Source organism: Gavia stellata, chromosome 32 (genome assembly GCF_030936135.1).
Source record: "Gavia stellata isolate bGavSte3 chromosome 32, bGavSte3.hap2, whole genome shotgun sequence".
Taxonomy (NCBI): Eukaryota; Metazoa; Chordata; class Aves; order Gaviiformes; family Gaviidae; genus Gavia; species Gavia stellata.
Window position 1 is genome coordinate 4,273,196 of NC_082625.1, and position 25,641 is coordinate 4,298,836.

The window sequence follows — 25,641 nt, forward strand, 5'->3', positions numbered from 1 at the left end:
AAAGAAGGGAATTTTGTTGAACAAAGGTTTCAACTAAATCAGCAAAGCAGAGCATCAAGCAATCTTCAATTTGTAAGATCAAAGACAGATGAAAACTGCCTTTTAATGAAGAGGCACTCGCCACTGCAAGCAGTAGCCAGACCGTTGGTTCAGACAAAGGGCAAACAAATAAAACAATTTTAACATTTTGCGTAGGGAAACGAGCTGGGGGTCCATCATTTAATATACACAATTTCTGCAGTGTCACTCTCCAAAGTCTGCCCTTTCAACATCTGATTTTCATTACACTCAAGCTTTTAACCTGCCAAGGCAGAACAATCTGAACAGGCTAGGCTGATTCAAATTGTTTTCTACACAGAAACGTTAGTGAGCATCTAACAGTTCTGCAATATGTAAATCCTCAAACACACCTTGTCATATGTTCCTTTCTTCAGGATCTTCTCTGGCTTGTTACAAGACTCTGGACTTTTTCTTCCAGATGCCTGAGGTTAACAGAAATCAACATTAGAGACCAAAATTACTTCAGACAACGTGGTGGTTTAACGGTTTGGATGCATAGCACTGAACAGAGAGAAATCACCTGTCTGATGAAGACAGTAAAATAAGGAAAATTTGGTGCAAGTCAGAACTTGCACCATGGACTGAACACAATGCAGGAACCAAGAGTGGTGGAAAGTAGCATTGTATGGGCGTGTAGGATGCAGTACCTTATTATTTGCTGGGGGCAGTTTCTGACCAGGAGGTGGCTCTCGACTTGGCAGGCAGGAATCTGCACTGTTATCACTGTCGCTGTCGCTAAGGCTCAGTCTGAAAAACAAGCAGCAGAGAATTAGCATCACCAGGTAATAGGAAACTTACTTAGCTGTCAGCTGAACCACACAGAGTTAAGTGAAATTCTCTTTTTTTATTATAGACTACTAAATTGTCTGGGAGAAGTGGTCAGTCTGTAATTTCCAAGAATCCCTTTTTCCCCAGCTGACGTCGCGTTTGCTATCTTCCACTCCCTGGGCAGGCGGAGTAGGGGGTTTTAGCTTACACATTACAGCTAGCAGTTCAACTCTTTCATACAGAAGTCCCCTTAGAACAACTGAGGAAGTACCACCTGATTTTCACAAACGGCAACTGTTTATTTTGGGGATTCATTCCAAGATCACCAAGCACCTGCATGAGAGGCTTACCAACACCTCCACTGAGAACACAGGCAAAAAGAAAAAATACATTTAGTGTTTCTGTTGTGATCTTTCAGATTTCCTATTTATTTTCATTCTTCTTGTGGCCCTACAGATGTATTGTAGCAGGTAGCCTACTTTTGATGAGCTTGAAAAACTGTTTATTACCTATCCCCTAAAGGTCTAAAAAATATCCTTTGAAGTCTCTCCAATCCTGTTTAGCTGATAATGACAGAGTGCAAGAACGGATTTTTTTTTACTTTTTTTTTGGTGAACACAAGTATCATTTGAAATTTGCAGCTGCTATTTGGGCCAAGCATTTGGTTTCAAATATTCAGCCCAAGACTCCAGGTTTTGGCTACAACAGCGTTCCCTGAGGGGAGAAGGATGAAATTCAACTATTTCCATTGATTAAAGCAGGAAACAGCTGTTAACCAAGTCCCATAGGAGACGAGTAACCAACTGTCAGCACGCACTATCGGCAAAGACTAAGACTTCTCCGGTTTGTATCACTCATACACAGTAAGGAGAGCACACATGCTGACAGCCTCCACAACACTTCTCTAATCTCTGCAGATCAAAGGTGTCACACACCATTCAGTTCGGCAGAGATCTGAAGATGACAATTAGGTGACTATTTTAAGGGGCTCAGTCACTAACACCTGCAAGCTCAACACATACAACTTCCCAGTGGCTTCCGCTCTTTGAGCTCCGGCGATCTCTCCTCATGCAATTCTGTTCTCACCCTGCTGTTTTCGTCGACTCTGCATCCCCACCCCGTGCTAAATACTCCAACATTTGCCCTTTCTCTCCTTCTCTCACACTTTCCTCTCACGCATAGCCCCATCACTTTGATTCCTCCCTCCAAATGGAGGGCACACAAAAATACCAAACATGGAGGGCAAAAAGACATCAAACATCTTTCTTCCCAATTTGTTACCACCTGGAATCCCGGCTGACTGGGTTTGCTTTGACTGCTGCCTCTTCTCCAGACGAGCTGTCATCATCATCTGACTCCTCTGACTGCAGATCCTCCACCATGGAGCGCAGCGGGCCTGGGATCAGAGCAGAAGAGGCAATTCAGCACTAGGACACGTGCAGCAGAACTCCATCCAAGCTATCTGATCTTAACTGGAGTAGTTATTGTTAAGATACATCAAGATTTCTCAGCAAGATGTCACTGGTGTTTTCATTTTGCACAAAGATATTGCTAAAAGACACTGTATTCCAGTCTCAAAACTAGAACAGAGTTGACAAACTTTACAACTGCTGTAAAGCTGCCCTAGCCTCCCCCCAAATCCTCCCGCTCTCTTCTGTAATGAAAACAAAAGGACATTTTTCATGCGTTTGGGGACTATTTTAAACGTCACTCAAGAGACAGTATTTGTAGCAACACAGCATTTGCTAAGGCTAGAATATTTACTATTGCCACAGTGTATCTCTTTGGATTATCAGTGGAGGAATCTGAAAAAGAAGCTATGTTATGCACTGGCAAAGTGATGAATGTCACATTTATAATTTTTAATAAAACATATATATGAGATTGGCGGAGAAATATTCTGGTGACACTATAGATCAAGCAGCAGCAAACACATTTATAAACCGAGGCAGAAACCAAAGTCAACAGGGAAAGAACCAAATCCAGAGAGATACCCTACTCATAAATTAACTGCCAAAACAAGAAAAATATTTGCTCTTGATTACGCTATGACATTATTGCCTTTTCTTGCTGAAGCGTCACAGCTTCAACACATGGTTGCATACAAGAAACCGTATTAGCCTTATATATGGTGCTGGGACAACAGATCTAATTCTCATGAGCCTTTTAAGGTTATGCAAGGAAGATTTTAACAAATTTTATTTCTTGCAACACACCTTGACTGTGGTTCTGAGATGGCTCGAAATCAGAGTCAGAGCTGGAGTCGGAGCTGGAGCTGGAGTTGGAAGGGCTGGACTGGACAGACTTAACCCCCCATAAAAGGGAAAAAAAAGAAAAAGAATCTTAACCTTTCTAATCCAGAAAACCAGCGCAGAGCACAAAGCACAGTGACACAGAAGCATTTGAGCACTCTACAACATCATACATCACTGAACGCAGTTCTTGGAATTACAAAAAACATACAAAATGCAAGGTGAATAAAAACAATGTTTATGAAAACTTTGGCACGCTGTAGCTCAGCGCTCCTGGGCAGTAGCATCAACAGCTCCCACCAAAAAGCCTTCATGCCATTAGTTCCAAATAGCCTCAAGTGATGAAATATAACATCTGAAAAATGTCGAAGTGAAAAGCCCCTTACTTTAAAATGTGAAAGATGACTAGCATACAACCTAGAACAATTATCAAAGCCCTCTTAAGAAGCGTGTTTATTGCAACCCACCATTATTCCCTCCGAACACCTCGTACTGACCATTAAACGTGGAAAGGATGCCTATCCTAACTAGCTCACTTGACTCCAAAATTAGTTCTAATTTACTACTATACCCTCAAAACAGTTGTTTCTACACCAATTTGAGCAATCCACTGTACGGTTTCCAGTTTATTATGAAAACGTAACAGAAACCAGCTGAACCAACTCCGCTGACTGTCAGTATTCAGCAGAAATGCCAGGAGCATACTATGCAGTAAGAGTGAGTAAAAAGATATAATGAGCTTCTGCTAATAACAGCATCCAGAAGCAGTTTTAGTGCTATGTATGTTTTTAACATAAAACCAGATATTGTACAGCAATCACATGCTTTAGCTTAAAGGACCAGGAGGTGGCAGTGAAGGCTAAATCAACTATTTCATCCCAATAGCCGCAGCGACTATTACAACAATCTTAAAGGTTTTCTTGTTACTCAGTAGAACCTAGTTTAAAGATTCTCAATGTACTGTAATATCATCTTGCTTTTTTAAAGTAATTCCCTGGAAAATTAGCATTTCAATTTCATTGCACCATTGCTGGGAATCCACCTATTACTTCCACTACCAAATCCTGATGCTAGGAAAATCACACATTCCCATTGATCAATAAACTTTATTACAGAAAGTGTTAATACTATAAAAACGTTGTAAACAGGTAGAAAGAGGCACATCAGCAGCTTTCGGCATTAATAAGTGAAAGTGGCAGCAGGACTTTCATCCCAGTACCACCTTTCCCTATAATTTAATCACCTAAGAGAAAGAGTCTCATTTATTCAACTGTAAGAAGGCAGGGGAAAAAAATGTCAAAAAGGGGTATCACAATCCTTGTGAATTATTCAGCAGCAAAGGAGAATAATTTAGCAATTCCAGTATCTGATATATTGGCACACTGCAGCAGCCCTATTTGTTCAGAAAAATTACAACATGAAAGTAAAGAGCAATATTTTCAAGATAAGGGAACACAGCTCTTGTGTCTCACCCACATTCAATCTTAACATCCTTCATTCCTGATAATCTAGCAGGTGCGCCCTTAAAATGACTTAATAGGACCTAAGAAGCAGAAGTTGGAAGTTGTAGAGACCCCCGTCTCCCCTTTTGCCATTAACCCTCTCGGCTATTTCAACCGTTTCGGAGGCATCCAGCTGGACACACTCTGCATGCTCAGGCTGCAGTTACTGTCACCGTGATATGACAAAAGCACATGCCGACAACATAAAAAAGCAATCCTGCCCTCACATCTCAGCCTCGCCTTTTTGTCAGCACTAGCATTTAGGCAGCCAAGCATGAGGCCAGTTCAGGGAACTGGACTTGATGGGAGAAGGGAAAAGAAAAAAAAAAGAAAGGACAGCTAACTTTCAGCAGGAGCTGAAATGGAAGGAGAAACTCCTCCAGCCCATTGCAGTCACACGAGCTCTCATGCCAGCAGCACAAATGAGAGCAAGACTGTTCCTTTCAACAGCAGCCTGCAAAGATGTCAACTCAAAGCAATCGGGGACTTGCAGCCTCTAAGCATGTTGCACAATACGTTGGCTGCAGCAGCGAAGCTGATTTAAGAGTTTCCGGGCCCCGGTCCACCTCCAGCTGCTCATTCGCTTTAGTGATGTGGCTTACCACACAGATCCACAAACAGCTGTACCAGTACAAACGATGGAGTAGCAAACTGCAGCGTTGGGAGGAAAGAACCCCCCAGGGTGGAAAAGGAACTCAAAACAGTCTTCTCTACTGATGCCAATGCATTATGCAGTTATACCCTTAAGCTTCGAGTTCCACAGAAACCTAAGCTGATCTGACTGGCAGCTGCCACAGTTCCCCCTCCATCACACTGAGTATTCCTACCCTCCTCCTGGGCTAGCACTCAAATACCTCTGTCAAGCATCCAACAGACACGAGAGCTGGCGCAAGAGAGGACACAGAAGCGTACAAAGCTTGGTGGGGGCAGGACAGGACTGCAGCAGACGCTGTGGAACCACAACCACAGTTTGTGGTTTCACAGAACAGTCTAAACAGCACTATCAGCTTACAGCTGCATGGTGAGTCCCAAGGGGATGGATGACACCTAAGAAATAATGAAGTACAAGAGACTCGGGACTTAACAGAGATCAGCAGAGTACAGAAGCTTGCAGTGAGGGCCTTGTATCTTGTATGGAAATGAGCTTGCTACACACTGATGCACTTCAGGTATAAGGCTAAAAGTGGAGAGGAGCTGCTTCTTTTTAATGCCCAGGCTACACATTTAATCAATCTGGAAAAAATCTTTGCAGAGTAACTTGAACTAATACTTCCAAAATAAACTCTTCTACTGGGAAGCTTTTGAAAAAAAAAATAAAATCCTTTCTTATCAATACTTACTGTATCATGGTGCTGATTAAATCATAATACGAATTGTCCCTAGAAGATTTATTCTAGTTAAACAAATCTTTCTAAAAGTGGTCAGAAGGAAGCAGTTCAAAAATTCCTGTGACATTATCCTGTGAATCCTATTAGAAGATATATGGCTTCTTTATAGCAAATACAAAATACACAAGTGAAAAGTAGTCAGAGTTTGGATTTAACTTGTGTCTTTCCCATCCCACTATTTTTTTTTTTTTGCCTTCTTTTGGAAAACAATTTTTAGAAGACAGAGGATGAGGAATGTTCTTAGTTGTAAAGAGGAAAAAATATTTAGACAGCTTTTAAAAATAGTACAATAATATAATTCGTTTTATGTTTTACAACACAACTTATTTAGGTTTAGTGGCATGTGGTTGTATTTCGAGCGTTAGCCAATAGCACATTTCTTACAGGCCATGTCAGGAATAGGGGGGTTTATTTACATTTTAATACTTTTTTTTCAGAAGGAAAACTGAAATTATTTCCTCTTTTTCTGCATAAAGATCATGTTCAAAACCATTATGTTATAAGCAGGTAGAAAATGTACAGATCACGTTAAAAAACATTATGTTATCATAAGCAGGTAGAAAATGTACCTACACCTACGATACTCTAGCTCTATAAATATCACTGCAAGGGATGAACAAGAGACTATAACCTTAAACTCTGACTTTTAGATAACTCTGCCTGCAGATAAATCTAAATAGAACTGCATATCTGAAACAGAGGGTAAACCAGGGAGCAGTAACGATTAATACTGATAGGATTTTCAAAGAAGAGTTTTATTTGAGACACAACCCAGCCTAAGCATTCGCCAATCTGGTTCTCCATCTTGTCTGAGGGCATATTTTTTAACATCTTTTTCATGCAGGGATTTAAACCCGTTTAAACTGGTTAAAAATTCTGATAAAGGACAAATCCCTCCTCACCTCTGACTTGAAAGAAGTTTCATCCTCTGAATTCGACTCCTCCATTTCCACAGGCTTTTTGATCTCCTTGGCCTCACTTTCAGATTTTACCTTTTCCACTTTGGCATTCATCTTCTCCTTGGTTTGTTTCTTCTCTGGATACGAGGAAGACGAGGTTCTGGGAGATGTCCCTAGGATATTCTTTACCCCTTTGGAACTACTCTTTTTTTGTTTTTTGGCACTAGGCTTTGGTGACTCCACATTGGAGGGCCTCTTGCTGGAAGACTTTAAATCCGGCTGTGGCCCACCCTTTGGAGAAGTGTTCTCCAGTTTGGTCTCCTTCACGGCCAGTTTTGGTTCCTTGAAAGCAGCTTTTGGAGGTGCCTTCTCCTCCTTAGGCAGTTTGTTCTCAGTTGGTTTTCTGGAGGAGTCCTTCAAAGGCTTGTTTTGTTCTCTTTCAAGGTCTTTGGAGGAGTTTTTACTCTCAGAGTCTTTTCTTGGCCTCTCTCTGTGCTCCTTGGTTACTTTGTGTGGCTTAGATGCCTTGCTACTTTCCTTGTTTGCATCCTAAAATTCAGTAACAGAAACATGCAAGCTAGGTATGAAATCGAAGCTCTGCAAAGAATTACAAAACCCATTCTCATAAATCACATTAAAGCATTTGTTTCATGTAGACATCCACTCACAGATGCCTAAGGTACTTATCTACCTCTGAGGCAGACATCTACATTTCCCTAAAGCTGATGGATAGAAATCGACAGTAGACACAAACATCTATATTAGGGTAGCATGAAACATGTTTCACAAATGCCTGTTCCTTTCCATGGCCTATAAAAGGAGGTCTATAAACATCTATAGATGTTCAGTTCGGATTTAATCTGCAGGGTTAACATCTGAAGACAGGTAAGAGAAAACTCACTCTAGCTGTGTCACACAAAGTTATACTTCACACCACGTTTTAGGGGAAAAAAAAACCCCAGCAACTAAAAAGATTTTTTTTTTTTAAGGTTAAATCACATCCATGGCAAACACAAGCTACGTTCGCAGCGTAGCCCCCAACTCATGGCATCAACCACACTGCAACTTGACAAAAGTACTGAATGTCCCCACAACCATAAGAGAGCCAAAGTCTCTGATATCAGCAGACATTTCATCACCTTTAATAAGAGCTTTAAGACACCAGTCATTAGGACCCTGCCCATCCTAAGAGTCAGGCAAAGGAGTACTTCCCTTTGTGAACTACATGTGAACTCAAAACACTTATAGAAGTGGGTCTTGTGGGGAGACACCGGAGTATGAACTGGACATGCTGAGACGCAAACACACATGCGCCTCTGAGGGCAACCTGGAGGAAGAGAAGCGGGAGACTATTGTCTCTGGAGCTACCAGCAATTTTCACCAGAGCTTGTGTCAGAGACCTTTATTTCTTTTCTGTCCTCTGTGTTTTCTAATGCTTAATTCCTGACCAAAATTAAATCAGCCACTAACAGATAAGTCCTCTTTATTCTGTTTCATAACATCAACATCAGAAGACGTGACCAAGTGCCAGAAGTGTTTACAGCCCTGAACAAAATGGGTATCAGAATTGAATTACACCATGAAATGAATTGCTGTTAATATTTGTGACTGTTCAGGCTGATAAAGTGTATATAATCTGCTTCAAAACACATTGCTGTGGATTGTTTCTCCTATGTCGAATTACACAAAAATAGCTTCATCACACAAGTGAAAAGAAGGACACTTGATCTTCTTCTGAAATCTCAAGAACTAGATACTGCTGGATGCAAACATCAAATCTTGAAATCACTAGTTTGACCAAGTGCGGCATATTTTATGTTCTTTACACCACTACCCTAAGTAGTCCTAATGACAGAGGAAGTGCTGACTCTCTACTCAGCCTCGCTGCTAAGAGATGCAAGGACTTAGAATCCAGCTTTACATGACAGACAGCAAAAGATCCACATGATTCATCAGCATCAAGGATACAAATCAGAACAATCAGAGAGGACTTCACTCAACTTTATCTGCTATAGCAGGTCAGGAGGAATATACGGTTCACCAAAAAAATGCCAGTCTTGGACGTTTAATTTTCTTTTCAAAATTTCCCTGGAGAGAAGTCTAGCAAATCATAAAAAGGCCTCCTAAATTATTTTAAGTTCCAGACCATTAGCTAGCGAACCACAGAGTATGAGGAAGACGTTTTCAGAATTAGAAGGAGCCAGAAACAGATGCTAAACAAGCTCTTAGCAGCAAGTCCTGAAAGACTTCTTCACCTCAGGATGACACAAAAGCATGCTTCACTGACCTTTGACCCATGGGATGGTTTGGTCTTCTTGGGATCAGAGAAGGCAGAGAGCGGTATTGTGGGTAACATGGGATAATCGGGACTTGGCCTTGAAACAGTTTCTGCTCCTTCTGGCATTACCATCACCTAGTAATAAAGAGGAGACAAATTATGTATGAGTAACGTCGCACGGACTATTAACACATGATTACGTTAAGTCACTTGCTCAATTAAAATACTATTATTCATCTTTTGGATGTTTTTTCCCCTGCTTAAAGGCAATAAAAAGATATTGTCTAGGTAATGCCCAGTTTCAAGGCAACTCCTCAAATACAGAACATTAAAACCACAAAAAATTGAAAGGCAACATGCAATATCAAGTTCCCAAGGGGAACTCCAATATTCTGAGCACAAGCAGGCAATAAAGCTCTGGACAAGAACTGTGTGTTCTGCTGCAAATGCTCTTATTCTGCAAACGGGTAGCAAGGTAAATCTGGAAGGAATGAGCAAGACTTCATCAATTTAGGAGAAGCTGAGTTACCTCATTCAGGAAAAAAAAAAAAAGAAAATAAAAAAGCAGGCCTCAGGTCTCTCCCTTGGCAGGATCTTAACACCAAGCACCGAGCTCCATGAAACACTTTCCTTCTTACCTCCCCTATATGGCTTGATAGGCATGGTGCTGTGTGGTGTTGGGTGGGTTGGTTTTTGGTGTGTTGTGGTGTGGGTTGTTTTTTTTTGTTTGTTTGTTTTTTTTCAGGTTGGACTTGATGATCTTACAGGTCTTTTCCAACCTTAGTGATTCTGTGATTCTGAGAATAACCCTGTCAAAAATTTCCACTAGATGAACGGCATCAGAAGCAATTCACAGATGAAAACACCTCAATACATAAGGAATACAATAATGTACTATGAAAATTCTAGAAAGCAAATGATGTTCTAGCCAAACCGTGGCTGAGATAAGCACTCTCCTCTTTGCGCCCCGTACAGAAAAGCACTGGCACGCTGAGGAAGATCTGGACAGATCAGCTTGGAATACTTGCCACTCTTGAGATTTATTATTGACAAACTTCCTCACAGCTTTTTTACTTTTTAAATTTTTCAGGCTAGAAACATGTTTTTTCAGAAGAAAATTTTGCCAGGAATTAAGACCACCTTGAATAAAGTCCTTGAACAGAACATAATTATACATTACTATATACGGGGGGTGTCTCAGAATACAGTCATGACATTGTCTGGTTAAAAACTTCATGCACTTTATGGCTTGTGCTAATTTGCCTAGATCTTGTAGTTATTTGAGGATCATTTCTTTAGTCTATCACTGCATATTACTTTTGCAGAAGTAAGAGATCGTCCACTGTAGCAACCCATATCTTACTGTGCCTTCAAGAGTATATCTATTTTTTTCCTCCCACACCCATTTTCACCCTATACTCTAACAGTTTTCCTTAATTTTTTATTATCTAAGCCACAAGCAGCTGACCTCAGGTTTAGAGTACATTTATTGACCAGGAAGCGCTAAGTATTAAGCCTTCCTGTGGCAAAAATGAGTAAGGAATAGACTGGAAGCATCTCCCTTGTCTTGAACTTTTCTATACTGAGACAGCTCACAACACTAGGAAGGTCACAGATAACTGTAACTGTCTGATGGACAGCGTGCAAAATCCACAGATGATCTCCATTTCCAGAGGGGTTTTAGTGCTTTGATATTAATGGTCACATTTAAATTGAAAATGAAGTGCCACCAATCACACAAGCAATGGTTTAGCTCTGCTTCAAGTGCTGCAGTCATATAACCAGGAGTAAAAAATGGCTGGGTCATCCTTTAGATGAACGTAGAATACTGTAGCCTGCTGGGCTGCAGCTAAAAAGAAACCCCAGAGCAAAATGAGTTCACTACGCATTTTAGCAGAACCTCTTCAGATATCCAGTCCCTTTGGCACTTACCCCTCCAGCCCTAATAAGTTTGCGTCTGAATTCCTTAGTGGGGTTGTTGAAAGTCAGTTTCTCACAACGAAGGTGGTTCACAGGTGGATTTCCCTCCAAATTTAAGAACAGGTCATATGTGAAACAAACCTTTTTCGGCTCCTCCTAAAAACAACAAAGACTTTGAGAAAACGGAAGAAGTTTGGCAAACACACTAAGGCAGAGGATTCCAACAGTCACTCCTGAAAATCCCAAATAAACCACTAAGTGTTGCATTCACAGAGTTTTTCATCATGAGGTGAGAGAGCTAGAAAATAAACTAGTTGTGCCAAAAGTGCCTGAAGTTAACATACTGTTTATCAGAAACTCAGGCATGGCCTTTCCCTGCAAAAGAAATGACAATTGTCTGTTTAGAGCCATTCAAGTCATCCTAGGAAAGCAGATTCACAAGCTTTATCCACTATTCTGTTTTCACTGAAATTCAGATCCTTTCTCCTGTGGGAAGCAACTGAACTATAAGTATAAATATTAAGAAAAGCATAATCCTTTATTTAGAGAAGGAACAACTTCTGAACTCACAGGATCTCTGTGGGTACTGAGAAAAGATTAAACGCAATGGTAAAAGGATGGCTCATTTTGTAAAATCCTTTTCAATATGCATATTGCAGGGGCTGAATGGGAAGATATCCTAGGCTTTTGAACTTTCCAAGGGTACTTTCACTGAAGAAATCCAGGGTTTGTATGCATGTTGGGGATCATCTGCGCCTCACTGGTTTTGTTCCACTTGCTGCAGAAGCACAGCAAACACTCTGCATTTGCAGCACAGAACAGAAGACCGTAGAAAACCCTTCTTTTTTTCCCCCAAAAATTGCAAATATTGGACACTACTTGTGTATTACAAATACCGATACGACATTTCTGGCATTATCTGGTATTCTGTATTTCAAGATGGAAACTCAAAATGTGGCAAAAGAGACTCTCCTGCAAACCACACAGAGCCTTACAGTACATTCAGTATTTACATGAATGCATCCCACATGCCTCGTTCAATGCGCAACATCAAGCAGCTGCACAGCAGTCTTTTCCACAATTCATATCCAGCAGCTTGATTTCCTGGTGTAGTTGCATTGTTGTACGGGAACAGACGCCGCAGGCTTCTAGCCGAAGCCATTAGGTTTGCTGAAAATAGGTTGAAGCGTCAGACGGCTTCAGACCACACTGATTCCTGCTGTTTGCTTGGTGGATACTAACATCGCTAAAGAAGCCATTTCTTGTACAAACTGTACCTCTAATAATAAAAAGTGTGGTAACCACACCTGGTTTACATCAAAATCAGTACCCTAAGCTCACCTGGGAGTCAAGGTCTTGGGTCCTAACTCCCCAAACGGGTGAAGGCAGACATCTAAGCAAACACACACAATAGAATTGTCTCCCATTAAAAAGCAAGAACATGCTACCAACACGAGGGTCTTCAGACCCTCTTCCAAAAGTCCTGAAGAACCCATGCACGCTTGAAAGGGTTCAACGTCTGCTAGAACAGATGAATGGTAAGAAGAAAAGTACTTGCAAAATACACTGCACTTCATTTTCCCCTTTTGCTACAACCATTTTCATTAACTGAATCATTAGTGAGCTCTGCATGTGCATGCTTACACTGGAGTTCAAACAGCAGCTGTAGAGGGTCCCTCAAAGTCTAATAAACTTAAATGAAGTATGAATAGAAATCCAAATGTGGCTCAAGAATGGTTTCTAAAATGCTTTTCCTAGTTTACAACATAGAATAAATTGATCTTGGATATATTAGAAAAAGCAGGCTTTAGTCAAAAGCTGTTATGCCATCACATTATCAGAGCTCTGCTTTGTCATTTGCCTGTTTGTTTTCAGAGCAGGAGAGGGGCAGCAGATTCATTTCCCTTTTACCTTAGGTAACCCATTTTTTATATAGACTCTTTTGAGACTCTCTCTCTCATCAGAGAGCCTCCCAAATATTTACTGTCCCTCTGTTGACAAGCATCCACTTTTTGTAAAATTAAGACGGTTTTTCAGTGTGATTTTTCTCCAACTCAGATATCACGACCGCCCTGGGAACGGAGCCCTAGCCAAGTACCATGATCATTAAAATATCCTTTGAATCGCCTCAGGACATCAGAAGCCCCCCACCCAAGTGAATAGTTAAGATTACAGCACTCCTAAAAGAATGAGTACAAAAGTCTCAAAGCAAAAAGCTGCAAATAAACATTCTTTCCTTTACTGCCTTCACTGACAGCTAATGATTACAGCTCAAGACACTCCAAAGCTTAACCCATCCGGTCCTCCCTAAAAGGTTCTTCCCTCCAAACAACCATCAAGGGGGGGGGGAGAAGGGGGAAAGAAAAAGGAAAAAAAAAAACAAACAAGGAAAATCTCAATTGACCTGGACCTACACATCCTCTAACTTTAAATGGAAAGCCACACTGAATCGACAGTGCCACACTTCAAAGCCTTTCTAAACACCATGTTGGGATCTACATATCCTGCTGCTTGGGGCTGCAACAGAGCGTAGGTGCTTTTTCACCCTAAGAACTTAGGACCAGGCAGTCTGTTTTCAGACTGCAACACCACTTTATGTACTCCTGCTTGAGTAGCAACTACACAGGCAAGCCAAGCTTTACTCTTAGCTGATTCTACCTCCTCATACTCAACCCTCGATGTCAACAAGTAAAACTGAAAAGCAGAGATACTTACTTTCTGTAGATATTTTGTTGCGCTCTCAGACCATAAGCTTTTCTAAAGGGCCTTACTTCCAAGAAAGGCCTCAAAAAGGATGGATCACATCCACTTCTAACTGGCAGATATTGCAGCTATTCAGATTAAAATTCAGTTATCAATTTGGACATGAAATGGTTAACCTGGTATGGCATCGCTGAGCAAGCCACCTTAGAACCTCAGTTTATATCCGCCCCTTAAATCTCATGACGCCAGACAGTAAACTAGAAGCGTGTTCCACAAAGCTAGGGCCAAGCTTTATTTTCAGCCGCTGTGAATTCCCCTCCATCCAGTGAATCCCCCTACTCCACTGCCAGTCTCCAAAGTGGAGTATATTACACTTTATTTTTACTGTTTTCCAGCTTCCTGCCTGCCACTGCACTGTTACGAACACTGAAGTTGCTTTATTTTTTCTTCTGAGTTCCAAAGTAATGGGTTAAAGTTCTTTTGGCACTTTTCATAAGAAGAGGAATTTTTCAAAGTCTTTTGTTAAAATTTCCTTGTCCTGTTTTTAAGGCAGGGTGTGCCCTTTGCCACTTAAACACAAATCAAAAGAATTTCACTGGTAGCGTGCGCATACAGCTCATAAATCACTTTTAGAAAGCCATAAAACAAAATTATCTACAAAAATCTAGCACACCAAGGAAGCAGACTCATGGTTATTCAATAACTATAACATCTAACACTACTTCCCTTTTGCCATAGATCCAATCTGACAGAGTAATTTATCCGTAACCGGTTCATAACGTCTGTATAAATGAAATCCCCTTTCCAGGCTTGTACAACCCGTTTGACTAGTCTTCCACCCCACTTCAGGACAGGACATTTAAAAGTGAATAGCCCAATATTCGTTTTTTGAAGCAAGTAGCTTATGTTACACTCTGCTAACAAGTCCATGAAACACCCTTATCTTTTTTGAGATTCTACAGGGTTAAGTAAAATAACAGAGAACAGCATTTTGGAACTCTCCCCCATCTGAAGCTTATTTGTTTGAAAATTAGGAAAATATACTCATTGCTCAAAGACAAGCATTTAATCATCTACTAGCTCTTACAAATACATGAAGTGATGCTGGCATGCCTAGTAAAGTTCCTACGTTCGACAAGGCTTCCTTGCCAGGTGCTGCAATCTATTCAGCATATGGACATGCCTATCAATGTGCCACACTGAATGGCTACTGAAACACACACAGCCCGTGTGTTTTGGCCAGGAAAACAGTCTGCTCAGAGAGAAGAATGGGTAAACTGATAATATGTATTAATTTATGACAGAGAAAGGTAAAAAAAGATTCACCACTCAGCAGCAGCACAAGAGACGGTTCTGCAGGTTTGGTAAGTAAAGACAATGCAGAACAGACCTAAAAATCATGAGCAACAAATATTTCCCCTTAAAGACCAGAGAAAATGACAAGTTTTACTCCTCTTTCCACACCTTCCACCAACACTGAATAAGTACTAATAGGTTAAATCTACTCCTCCTTTCCTCAAACCTGTGCAGGCCTTGCCCCCACAACACAGCAATTTGTTAAGTAAAATCAAATGTCTCATGCAAACACGGGCTCTTCAGCAACCTTCCTTAGGAGTCTTTCACAAGCCAATACCTTCCTGATGGCACAGTCCTGACACGTAGTTCTAACTGATCTCCGGTTTCACCTACCCTGCCACATGTGCAACCCACGTACAATGTCTCCACTGAGTTCCTACTTTGAAACACAAATAATTTTTCCCTTGTCCAGTATTTTTCTATGTATTTTATATATCACACCTATAAATACTGCAGAAGGGGTAAAATATGCATTTTTAAAATTCTGAATGCTTTTATTTTGAATGTTTTTTTATTTTGAATGGTTTTATTTTGAACCTAACTGGAAAAATCAAACTATTTCTCTGCTTTCTTTGCTTATCTCCTTTTCACTAACAGAAAAGCCCAAGTTACATGTATCCATTATGTAAATACTGGAAGCCTTTTATCTCTAGCACTGAAATTGGGAGGTAGTATCTTTAAAGAAACTTTAATACAACATCTTATCCATGTTGTATTAATATAATCTGCCTTATATCAGAATAGCATGCAAGTATACTAGACCTTTGCCTTTTGTTAGGGGGGTGGGGATTGATCCAATTTGTTTAGGATAAAAAAAAACATAACAGGATGAATACCAAAGTCTTACCTGTATCACAGCCTCCAGATTATAACATATGTCACTATAAGAGATGTATTTGGAGACATGAAAAAAAGCCTCAAGACTGTTGAAACTGAGTGGGCGAGAGGGAAGGGGAAGAGTGGTAGAAAAACAGCAACGCATTTATTGTACCTACTTTGCATTGATTCAAGCACCAGAAGCCACTAACAGCAGCCCTCATTATAGGAAGGAACACAAAGGATTAAAAATAAAAATAGCATACTAACATTTTCAGTCCAACAAGCCCAAATGATCCACTATCATTAGTCAACTGTGCTTTCAAAAGATTTATCACCCAACCTACTGAGACCCTGCCATTTGTTTTTCAGGTTCAGTTACAGAGGCAACAGCTCTAGCAGGCTGCCAACACCAAAGGAGGCTGCAAGTCCCGTGGCCCGTATGGGCCACTGCGACTCCCTAGAAAGCTCAGATGTACAAACTGTCCAGCTTCTCAGCAATATTCAAAATATATATTCTGCAATTCAAATGACAAGACTGAGAAAGCACCTGCTTATTGAGGAACTGAATTACAGCACAGGAAGGACAAACACATGCCAACAAGGCGTAACTACGTCCGTGGAGGATAAGAACAGGCTCTTGCACCTTTTTGAATACTCTGCTGACACTTCCCTGTCTGACAGAAAGGCACCAAAAGCTTCAGTGGGGCCAAGAGCACCGACTCTCCTACTCCAAACAGACAACAACGACAAAAAGAGAGTACTCCAACACAAAGAGATAACGGGTAGTTTTATGCAAAGTTGCCTAAAAAAAAAATCCCTGATGAACTTCACTAAAACCATTCGTAAGTTATTCTCAGTAAAACTGTTCCTTAGCAGTGAACAGGCCCGTGTTTCTTTAGCCAAAGCAAAGAGTACACTGGCTCTGATAACCACTATTTATCATCCTAGTAACAAATTAGAACAGGGAAAGGAAACAGCTAAGAAAGGAGGCTTAAAACTGTGGAAAAAAATTTCAGCCAACCATGGCAAAGATCAACCTCCACAGATTAGTTCACTCCCTCTTTAAATCCTTTCTCTTTTCACCTTTACAAAGCTAAACATGCATCAATAAAGAAATCCCAAAGCCTCTGCAATTCTTGTTTCCACGGAGAGGACACATATCAATAAAAACGTGCTAGAATGTAGGGAGCATATGGCCAGAAAGACCCACTCGACGACTCCTGCCCAGCCACCTACAAAACAGCGTTTTCTACCCAATCCCAGAATCAATCCATAACATCTACTTGAAAAGAGTTATTCAAGGATGAGTCCCAAATGCTGTAATCAATTCAGGCAAATTCAGAACAATATATGCTCCACACAAAACAGCTGATCCCCACCAGTGTCAACAGGTTTACAGAGATCAGAGTGAACATATGGTCTCGAAGTAGTAAAGACTTATTTATTTGGTGCTTTAATGTCATATTCTTTAAGGCAGAAGAAAACAGGCTGTATTCTAAAGGCTTTGCCATTCCTCCTCCTCTTTCCCAATCTTTTTCATTTCTACTATATCCCAGTCTTTGCTTATCTTTTGTCTTTGCACTTCTATCTTTGCAGAAGTATTTACCTCTTACGTTTCCTTCAACTCCACTTACTGAAAATAATCATAGCTCTTAATATTTCAAGATATCACTGGGCAGTAGCAGTCAAAGGAGCCAAATTCTTCACATTGTCAGGCAGCTCCTAAGCTTCCAGCAATCGTAAGTACCACACTTAACTTCCAAACGTGCAGAGAATATAACATTTGCTGACATAAGGACAGAAAATTAAGGAGTAAAAGCAAATTTCAAACAGCTTCAATATAGCTCACGTATTTCAAGTTCATGGCTGAACCTGGGAACACGTCTCTGTTCAAATGATGGGCTGGAAAATGGAAGCTATCATGTTGGTTGCCCCAATTTAATAACGGGAGATGCTGCCTGAAACTCCTTAATTAGTCAATCAGCTTAAAAGTGGAAAAGAACTTCTCCATAGTGCATGCATCTAAAAAACAGGGCAAAGATGAGTATTGTGAAGATTTGTAGTTTTGAAAACAAATCTGCAACTAAACCAGTTCTATTTATTTTTCATGTGCCTGAAGACCAAAATGCCAAAAACAAACTGCCTTCGCCTAAATTAGCTGCTATGTCCATTGTTTCCACTAAGGACAGAGACCACCTATTTCCCTTATTTACAAAAGCCATCCTATCCCTAATGCTAGAAAGAACAACTATGCAGTCACGTGTTTAGAGAAACAATGACAAGCGATGACCCCGGTGGGTGTGAAACCAAGTTACAGTCAGAAAAGCTGCCAGTTCCGTATTCTGTGAGGAGCGTATCAATATAAGGGACAGAAAGAAAGTGTACGAATGCAGACGACAGTCATTATAAACAAGCGCACCTACAAAAAAACATACAGGAGAGGCAGAAATGAGAAAGATCTGAGGACTTGTGAAAGACAAAGCCATCGCAGACCTACAGGGAAAAGGCAAGTGCGAGAAAAGACCGGGTGAAGAAAGGAAGGAAAAATAAAAGGTAAGATTAGAAAAAAAACCATAGTTCATCCATCAGAGTCATTCAAGATTCCCCTTACATGAAATAAGCGTGGAGAAGTTGACATTTTTTGGTCAGGAGTGTAAAGGTAGGTTTTGAACCTGAATTAAGCCAACATACAGTGTAGACGAAGCATTTCCTGATTTCCATCCAAAACCTCAGAAAAGCCACCAGAAGTCAAACTACTTTTAAGCTTTTGAGGGTTTTTTTCCTGCATTCAAGTCATAGTTTTCAGTGTTTGCCAAAAAAGCTTCTGCTACCAACAATTTTCGTCCCCTACCCTCTAACTGCCCCTTCTCTTCACATCCTTTTGGCTTACCCCACCCACCCAAAAGAAAGCTGTGGGGAAAACATTCCCAGGTTTAGAAGACAAGTCTTCTTGTGGTTCAGTCTCATCATTTGGTTTATTACTCAGACTCATAAAGTGGGGTAAGAGCAATGCGGTAGGCCAAAAAAACAAACTAAAACGTTAATTATTCACAAATGACACTGCCAGGAGAGTATACTGTGCTAGACTGGGGCGAGAAGGAAACGATAGACGGATATGCTTGTGGGAGGTACACGGAAGGGACACTGGGAAGCTAAATGGAATTAGGTTGTTGTATGTGGTCTGCTGTCAACAAAACCTGGGGTAATGGCTTGTGCTTGGAGGGGGTAAGGGTGAGAGCATACATTATAGTGATGTGGCTTAATGGGCGAATTTCAGTTTATCTAGGTTCCCTCTTAGGGATTTTTTATTTAAGTAGTAATGAAAACCAGAAGGATTCAGTATTCATGTTTAACAAAACAATTTAACTGAAACTGAGTTAATATGAATGCAAGTGCCCAAATCCCTATTTTCATAACCTTCTTCATGTCATGTTAGCATGTGACCTCTGTGGTAAGACTTAAAGCAAGCAATAAATACCAAATTTTAACTTTCATATACTTGTTGGCAATGCATCTTAAGATTTAAAATATCTAGTGTTTTCTTTTTGGAAGAGTACTGAGTCAGAACAACAATATTTTTAACATAGCTGTAAATATCTCTCCTATATATGCAAATCTTTGTCTTAGCCCTATACAAATTTTATACCTGCACAGTTAATTTAATAAGATTGCAAATAAAAAATGGATTTTTAATATTTTGCCAGTCAACACAGTATTTACAAATGTTTATAAAATCAGTGTTTTATGTTTATTTACTTCCCTATTTGCATAAAAATAAACTGCTTTAGTATTATCCATGCTAGAGAAGCTTGTTACCAGTGGTACAATCTCTGTTCAGAATCTCTAGGACCATCACACTGTCCTGATATTACCTTTCTATACAATTCCATTTCTGCCAAAAGCTTTCTTTTGAAGTCTGGCAGGAGCTTCCAACTCCCAGTTAAATTCTATTTATTAGACTAATAAAAAACACACACATAAAACAGTCACATAATTTAGAGTCTTTCTGTCAGGCAGTTTCAGGCTCTGGCACAGCTCAAAACAATTAGAAGACCAGAAATCAGATTCTACCTTATTTTTGAAGTATACTTCAATGGGCATAATGAAGCCTGCGTAGCCAGACTCCTCCACTTTGTAAGGGGGCTCCTTGCACACTGAAAAGAGAACAGACAAATGTTAACTTTGAATACAATGCAACTTATTCTGAGCCAAAAAGGAGTTGCAAGATGAGAAATGGGCCTCTGACAACTCAGGACACATTTAACACACTGACCTTTGTGAAAAAACAAAGTAAGATGGTGGTCACGGGCTTAGTTAAGAACATGAAAATCTGTTCTTAGCTCCTCCCATGGAAAGGAAACATAAAACACTCCATGCCAGAGTCTCTGTGAGATTCTTGCCCCCCCTTTTGCAGTGAGATACAATTACATTTCTGTGCTGTTCCACAACAATGCAAACTGCCAGTTAAAGCCATCTTGCAAAAAAAAGGTGAAGACCCAAAAGGTGGGAGTTTGAACAGTAGGGAAAGGTAAAATTTATTTCGATGCCAATATTTATTAATCAAAACACTATACCATGCGAGCGCATTTTTTTTCCTTGAAATGCTCTCCTGCAGTGCTCAATCTTCATAATTATGTAACAGCCTTACTACAAGCTGCTTCATCCAAACCTCATAACAAACCTGAAGGGCAGGTAAGCACTGCTATTTATTTCACGTACAAGGAAACAAAAAGGTTAAACAGTTTGCCGCTAAGGTCACAGTGCTGCCTACTGCAGAAACATCGATTAGAAAAGCTAATCGCTTCAAAGAGGTTAATCTACGTGCTTCCTGCCTCAGTTCCCCCATGCCGCTACCCTGTGTATCTTTATGCTACGGAATCCTTCCTATCATCTACCACCGCATTTCAGCGTAGTGATAGCTGACCCAAAGAATTCTAGGGTCATTTATTTGGTCATGACATAGCTATACGTAACAGCTGCCAGAAGAAGCATGAGACCAACACAGATATTCTCCCTCTCAGGAACTGGATGCACTTGCGTATAATTTATGCACTACAATATATGTAAATAAAGTCAATTAAGTAATTAGGGGAATTCAGTGCAAATCTTTTTATTTTCTCTAAAGAATTGCAAGTAATTATTATGATTAGCAAACAGTACCTCAAACCTAAAAAGCACAGAAATTATTTTCCTTTAACGAAGATATATTATCCCCAGCTCTAAGCACTTCTGCCATCATTAAGGTGCTAGAAAGCAGTACTCAAAATTCAACTGTGAAAAAACAGCATATCTAAAAATAATGAAAATCTCTAGACTTGCTTTAACTTGAATTTCATGTAAGAACCCTATCATTTAGGGGAAAAAGCCCAAAACCAAAGAACAGTGCCAATATGGCAGCAGGAATCTTAAGACTATCTGCCAAGCAGCCTTTGTTCCTTTGCCACTCTATTCTAACAAATTAAAATTACTACACGAGCAATCTGCTAGCAGCACAAGCCTACCTTCACCAGTAGATTTTGCTCCAAGTAGAGCAAACCATCTGAAGAAACCCTGCAAACAAATCTAGAAATAGTATGCATACCATTTATGTACAACCCAGACACACTTTGGTCAAAAGCAAGCTGGCATTATGGGAAAGCTTAAGAAAGCATGCAAAACCTAGAGATGGGAAAAACTGTCTCTTTAAAGGTAGATGATATGGCAACCGGCTGAGGAAAGACCCTGTACTATCCCAACACAGTTGTTTGTAATAAAGTAATTACACCAGATGACAAGAATCATAGCACAGCAGATTGTAACTTTTATTCTATAAATTAGCTTTCAGCTCAGTATTGCACTTGCTTATCATATATCAGTTTTACTACATCAATTTGAAAGAGATATTATTAACATACAGACTAGATTCACAACCTTACGAGCTTTCCTTACGAGCTAACCTTTGAGTTACTTTCCACTGTGGACTCTCACAAATAACCAACGTAGTAGGTAGCCCTAAGACATCCTGTGTGACCAGCAGTCTTCCAAAGAAATATTTCAAAGAACGCACGTTACAAAGTAATTTACAGCAATGCTCTTAGGCAGCCAGCACGCCTTGTAACACTACGTAACAATAACACCACAGATGCCGTTAACACAATCTTAAGCAGATCTAACTCTGCGCTGCTGCCGAAAAGGGCAATTCCTGCTCCTCCACCTCAACCATGCGTTCCTGCTGCCCTGCGCCAAGAATAAGGTTCACATTGCTGCACAGTCAGAAAGAGCAATGAACAGATCCAGCAGAAAATAACCCTACAATTTCTATACTCTCCCCAACCTTGCTGATGGCACAGTGCTTGCACACATACATGCAGCTGGAACATACAGCCAGTGGCATGAAGACCACCACCCCCTTTGGCATCGTTGGTTTCTGCTGGCTTAAATACTACCTCAATTGGCACGTGAGACTAGAAACTGCAAGAATCCTGATGGCCACTAACGACCAATGCAAAAGTCTAGATACTCCAGTATGTATATGAGCCCAGTATTTGAGCATCTCTCACCAATCAGATGCTTCCATCTTGTGTTGGTGAATATTAACAAATCCAACCCATCTTTCCCATTTTGTAATATGAATTATCTTCTGCTATCACTAAGTGTCTTGAGAACCTGCATGTACTAATGCTTAAATAAGAGGAGAAAGCATCTCACCTCCAGCCCTTTCATCAGAAGAAAGGTCCCATTCTCCCTGACCTTCCTCAAACAAAGATGGTAAAGGTTAAAGCTGAAGTGCACACAATGTACGTTTTGCTTCACTTTAAGGAGATATTTTACAGAAAAGTGACAGTCTAAGGCAACCTTGACTTGCACAATGCTCTTTCATGCAGAGAAGACCTAATAATGCATCTTCAAAAATACACTCACCTCGCTTGGGTTTCGGGAAGCTCTCATGTAGCCGAAAGACCACCCTTTCCACAAAATGCTGGATGTCACACTGCTCCGGGCCACGGACAAACACCATCCAGTCATGAGTAAACCCTTCAGTAGTGGGCTTTTTCCGCAGTTGGGCTCGGTGCCCCAGCTCCAATTTTACTTGAACCGTGCACTGTTTTAGGACAGAGGTAAGACCATAAGCAAAATGTAACAGCTTACATGTTATGCATAATGCTGAGCCCCACAGACAGAAGACGCTGGATCACCGCAGGGGAGGAATACAACAGCCTCCACAGGGAGATTAGTCTACTCTGAAAACTACAGTGTTGTCAACAGAAAAGGTATCATAAAAATAGCTCCCAGCACTATTTCATACCTATTTTCTTCCCAATATTAGCATTGCAGAGAAAACAGCTTTAGAAGAGGGATAGGTTTATCTGGCTCACTTATCAACTAAATTGTCAGCAAAGTCCTAATTGTGGAATCTTTATTTCTAGAAAGTGTCAGAGACAGAACTTGATGTTCACAGTTTACGGATTTCACAGCACTGACAGAAAACTGATCTTAAAACAGAAAAAATTAGATCATGAATTGCTGGTTTACGATATTCTCTGGAATAGGTAATCCATTCCAATGCAGCTATGACGCCCCTTGGTATTCTTTTAAATGTATTTTAATGCACTTTCAAAGACCAAGTCTAACATACAGCATGCCTGAACAATATCCGACACTAAAATGACCTCATTCTGATTTGCACTCCCGAATCCTACTCTAATCATAGAATAACAGAGGTGTATTCAGTATCTCACTCAAAGCACAAAAATCCTATTAAATGTCTTAAAAACCAGATTAAATTAATTGCGAAGATCCACATATTATTGCAGACTTCAGAGTCAGAAGAAAGCAAATGAATTAAACAGCTGTAACAGAGGAAAGGCAAATGCGATTCAGACACAAGTTGAAGCAAGCAAATCTTAGGGCAAGATTTGGAGAGACAGGGAATAACACCTAAGGTATCCGACTACGTACTAATTTTGTGCATGTACGTTATACAAACTAGACCAGCAGCATGGCTATCTCAAATGAAACCCAACAAAATCCAGCTTCAGCAACTGGAAGCTTATAGAAAAGGGACAGTTTTTAGTCCTTACCCCCTTCTTCACCTAAGACTTTAAAGTAAGTGTCTTGTTCTTTCTGGCAGTTCTCAATTACCATTGGGAGAGGCAACATTATTTGTCATTACCTATACTACACATGGACACAGACCCAAACTGAGGGCATGATTTTAGACAATGAATAGAGAAAGAGCGAGCTTCCCGAGATCTAGACAAATGCTTGGGAAAAGTATTATCCTTATTTTCCCATTGAGGAACTGCAACAAGGAGTATGACCATGATTAACCCTCAAAAAATATTCTGCATATCCAACCTGACATTTTATGGGAATGTGGTTTTCAGAACATCGTTAATACTTTCTGAGAATGCGTAAGTCACTCAATCTCAGTATTCTTTTCTTTGTAAAAAGATCACACAGGAGGTCTACAGAGTACCATGCATCAAAGCTCGACCTCCCAAATTGCAGTCCAATTCTAATTTCAACTATAAGCCTTAACACACTCTTTCAGGCAATTATCTTTACAGCAAGATACCTTCAGCTGCCATCCAACCCATCAATTCTCAGGGACAAACTCATCTAATTAATTGCTTCACCTGTTTTACTGCAACATTTCTTTAGGTTACCTTCCTCTGCAAGTTCTCTTGGCAGGGCATTTTTTCCCATTCTGCGCTTTAGGGCTTATCTACACTGGCTCCATCTCGCTCCTGCGCTAAAAATGAAGGTACATGGCCGTCTGTTCTTTCATGTCGTATTAGGGAATAAGAAACAAGGCAAGGTGTGTTTCACTCAAAGCACAGCAATCTCTCCTACAGCGGAAAAGCATTATGTGGAGGCAGCCTGCCTAAATCCCAAGCTCACAGAGAAGGGTGCTTGTGGGCCTGCTTTATCTGGGGTACTTCCCACAGCGTTCACGCAAGCGTTCACATCAACTGATCCAGTCTGTTCGGCAGCTTCACGTTATCGATTCCATAATTACCCTTTAAATTGTGCTACTGTTGCCAGTTACTACCCCTCTCTAGAGAAGTGCAAATGACTGTCAGTCTACAAAATTCGCCTTTCTGGTTGAAACGGCTGAGAAATTTTAGCTGAGAAACAGATGGGACTATGTGGAAGAGAACAAAATTAAACATAAAAGAGAACTGTTTAACTGAGAGTGAAAGTTGTACTTGCTATACTCCTCACATATCGGTCCAATTAACAATCGCTATGAATTAAGCCAGAAGTTGAAACACATTTGAAAATAAGATCTCCTAACACAACAAACATCCAAAGTTGCTCCACTGAAAATGGAGGGTTTTCTTCCAAGCGTGTCTCTCAACAAAGGGAAATCAGGATCCTATTCAAACAATTTGTAATAATACAAAGGAGTCTGCTTTTCAACTTCTCAATAAACATTCTGAAGGCTGCTCCGCGTTTTTGTTTGATGTGCTAATTGCCTGAAAGCCATAACCACTCTCCATTCGCTCTCCTGCGGATGATTATTCAAAGGATAGCGGGGCTCACCTCCTGAACCTCGGGCTCGTAGGTAACCTGTTACCAGCTCGCCTGCACTCGCACACAAAAGGCCTGGGCCAGCCCGCTCTAGATCACCTCAGGTAAACTTCCAGCATCCATCCCCGCCCGCTGCAGCCCCGCAGCGACCCGTCCGCTACCGGGCGGCTTCCCACCGCC

The 25,641-nt window shown here is 40.6% G+C and overlaps 1 protein-coding gene across 1 annotated transcript in view; it reads right to left on the reverse strand.

The window, feature by feature from the left end:
• Nucleotides 1–25,641, reverse strand: part of MLLT1 (MLLT1 super elongation complex subunit) — a 30,530-nt gene that overhangs the window by 4,409 nt on the left and 480 nt on the right. Inside the window, exons 2-10 of the mRNA XM_059831805.1 lie at nt 22,846–23,026; nt 20,017–20,099; nt 11,080–11,223; nt 9,157–9,282; nt 6,873–7,418; nt 3,045–3,132; nt 2,113–2,224; nt 708–807; nt 411–482 (exon numbers count right to left, since the gene is read on the reverse strand). Of these exons, the coding sequence (XP_059687788.1) occupies nt 411–482; nt 708–807; nt 2,113–2,224; nt 3,045–3,132; nt 6,873–7,418; nt 9,157–9,282; nt 11,080–11,223; nt 20,017–20,099; nt 22,846–23,026 (1,452 nt within the window). The remainder of the gene's footprint in view (nt 1–410; nt 483–707; nt 808–2,112; nt 2,225–3,044; nt 3,133–6,872; nt 7,419–9,156; nt 9,283–11,079; nt 11,224–20,016; nt 20,100–22,845; nt 23,027–25,641) is intronic.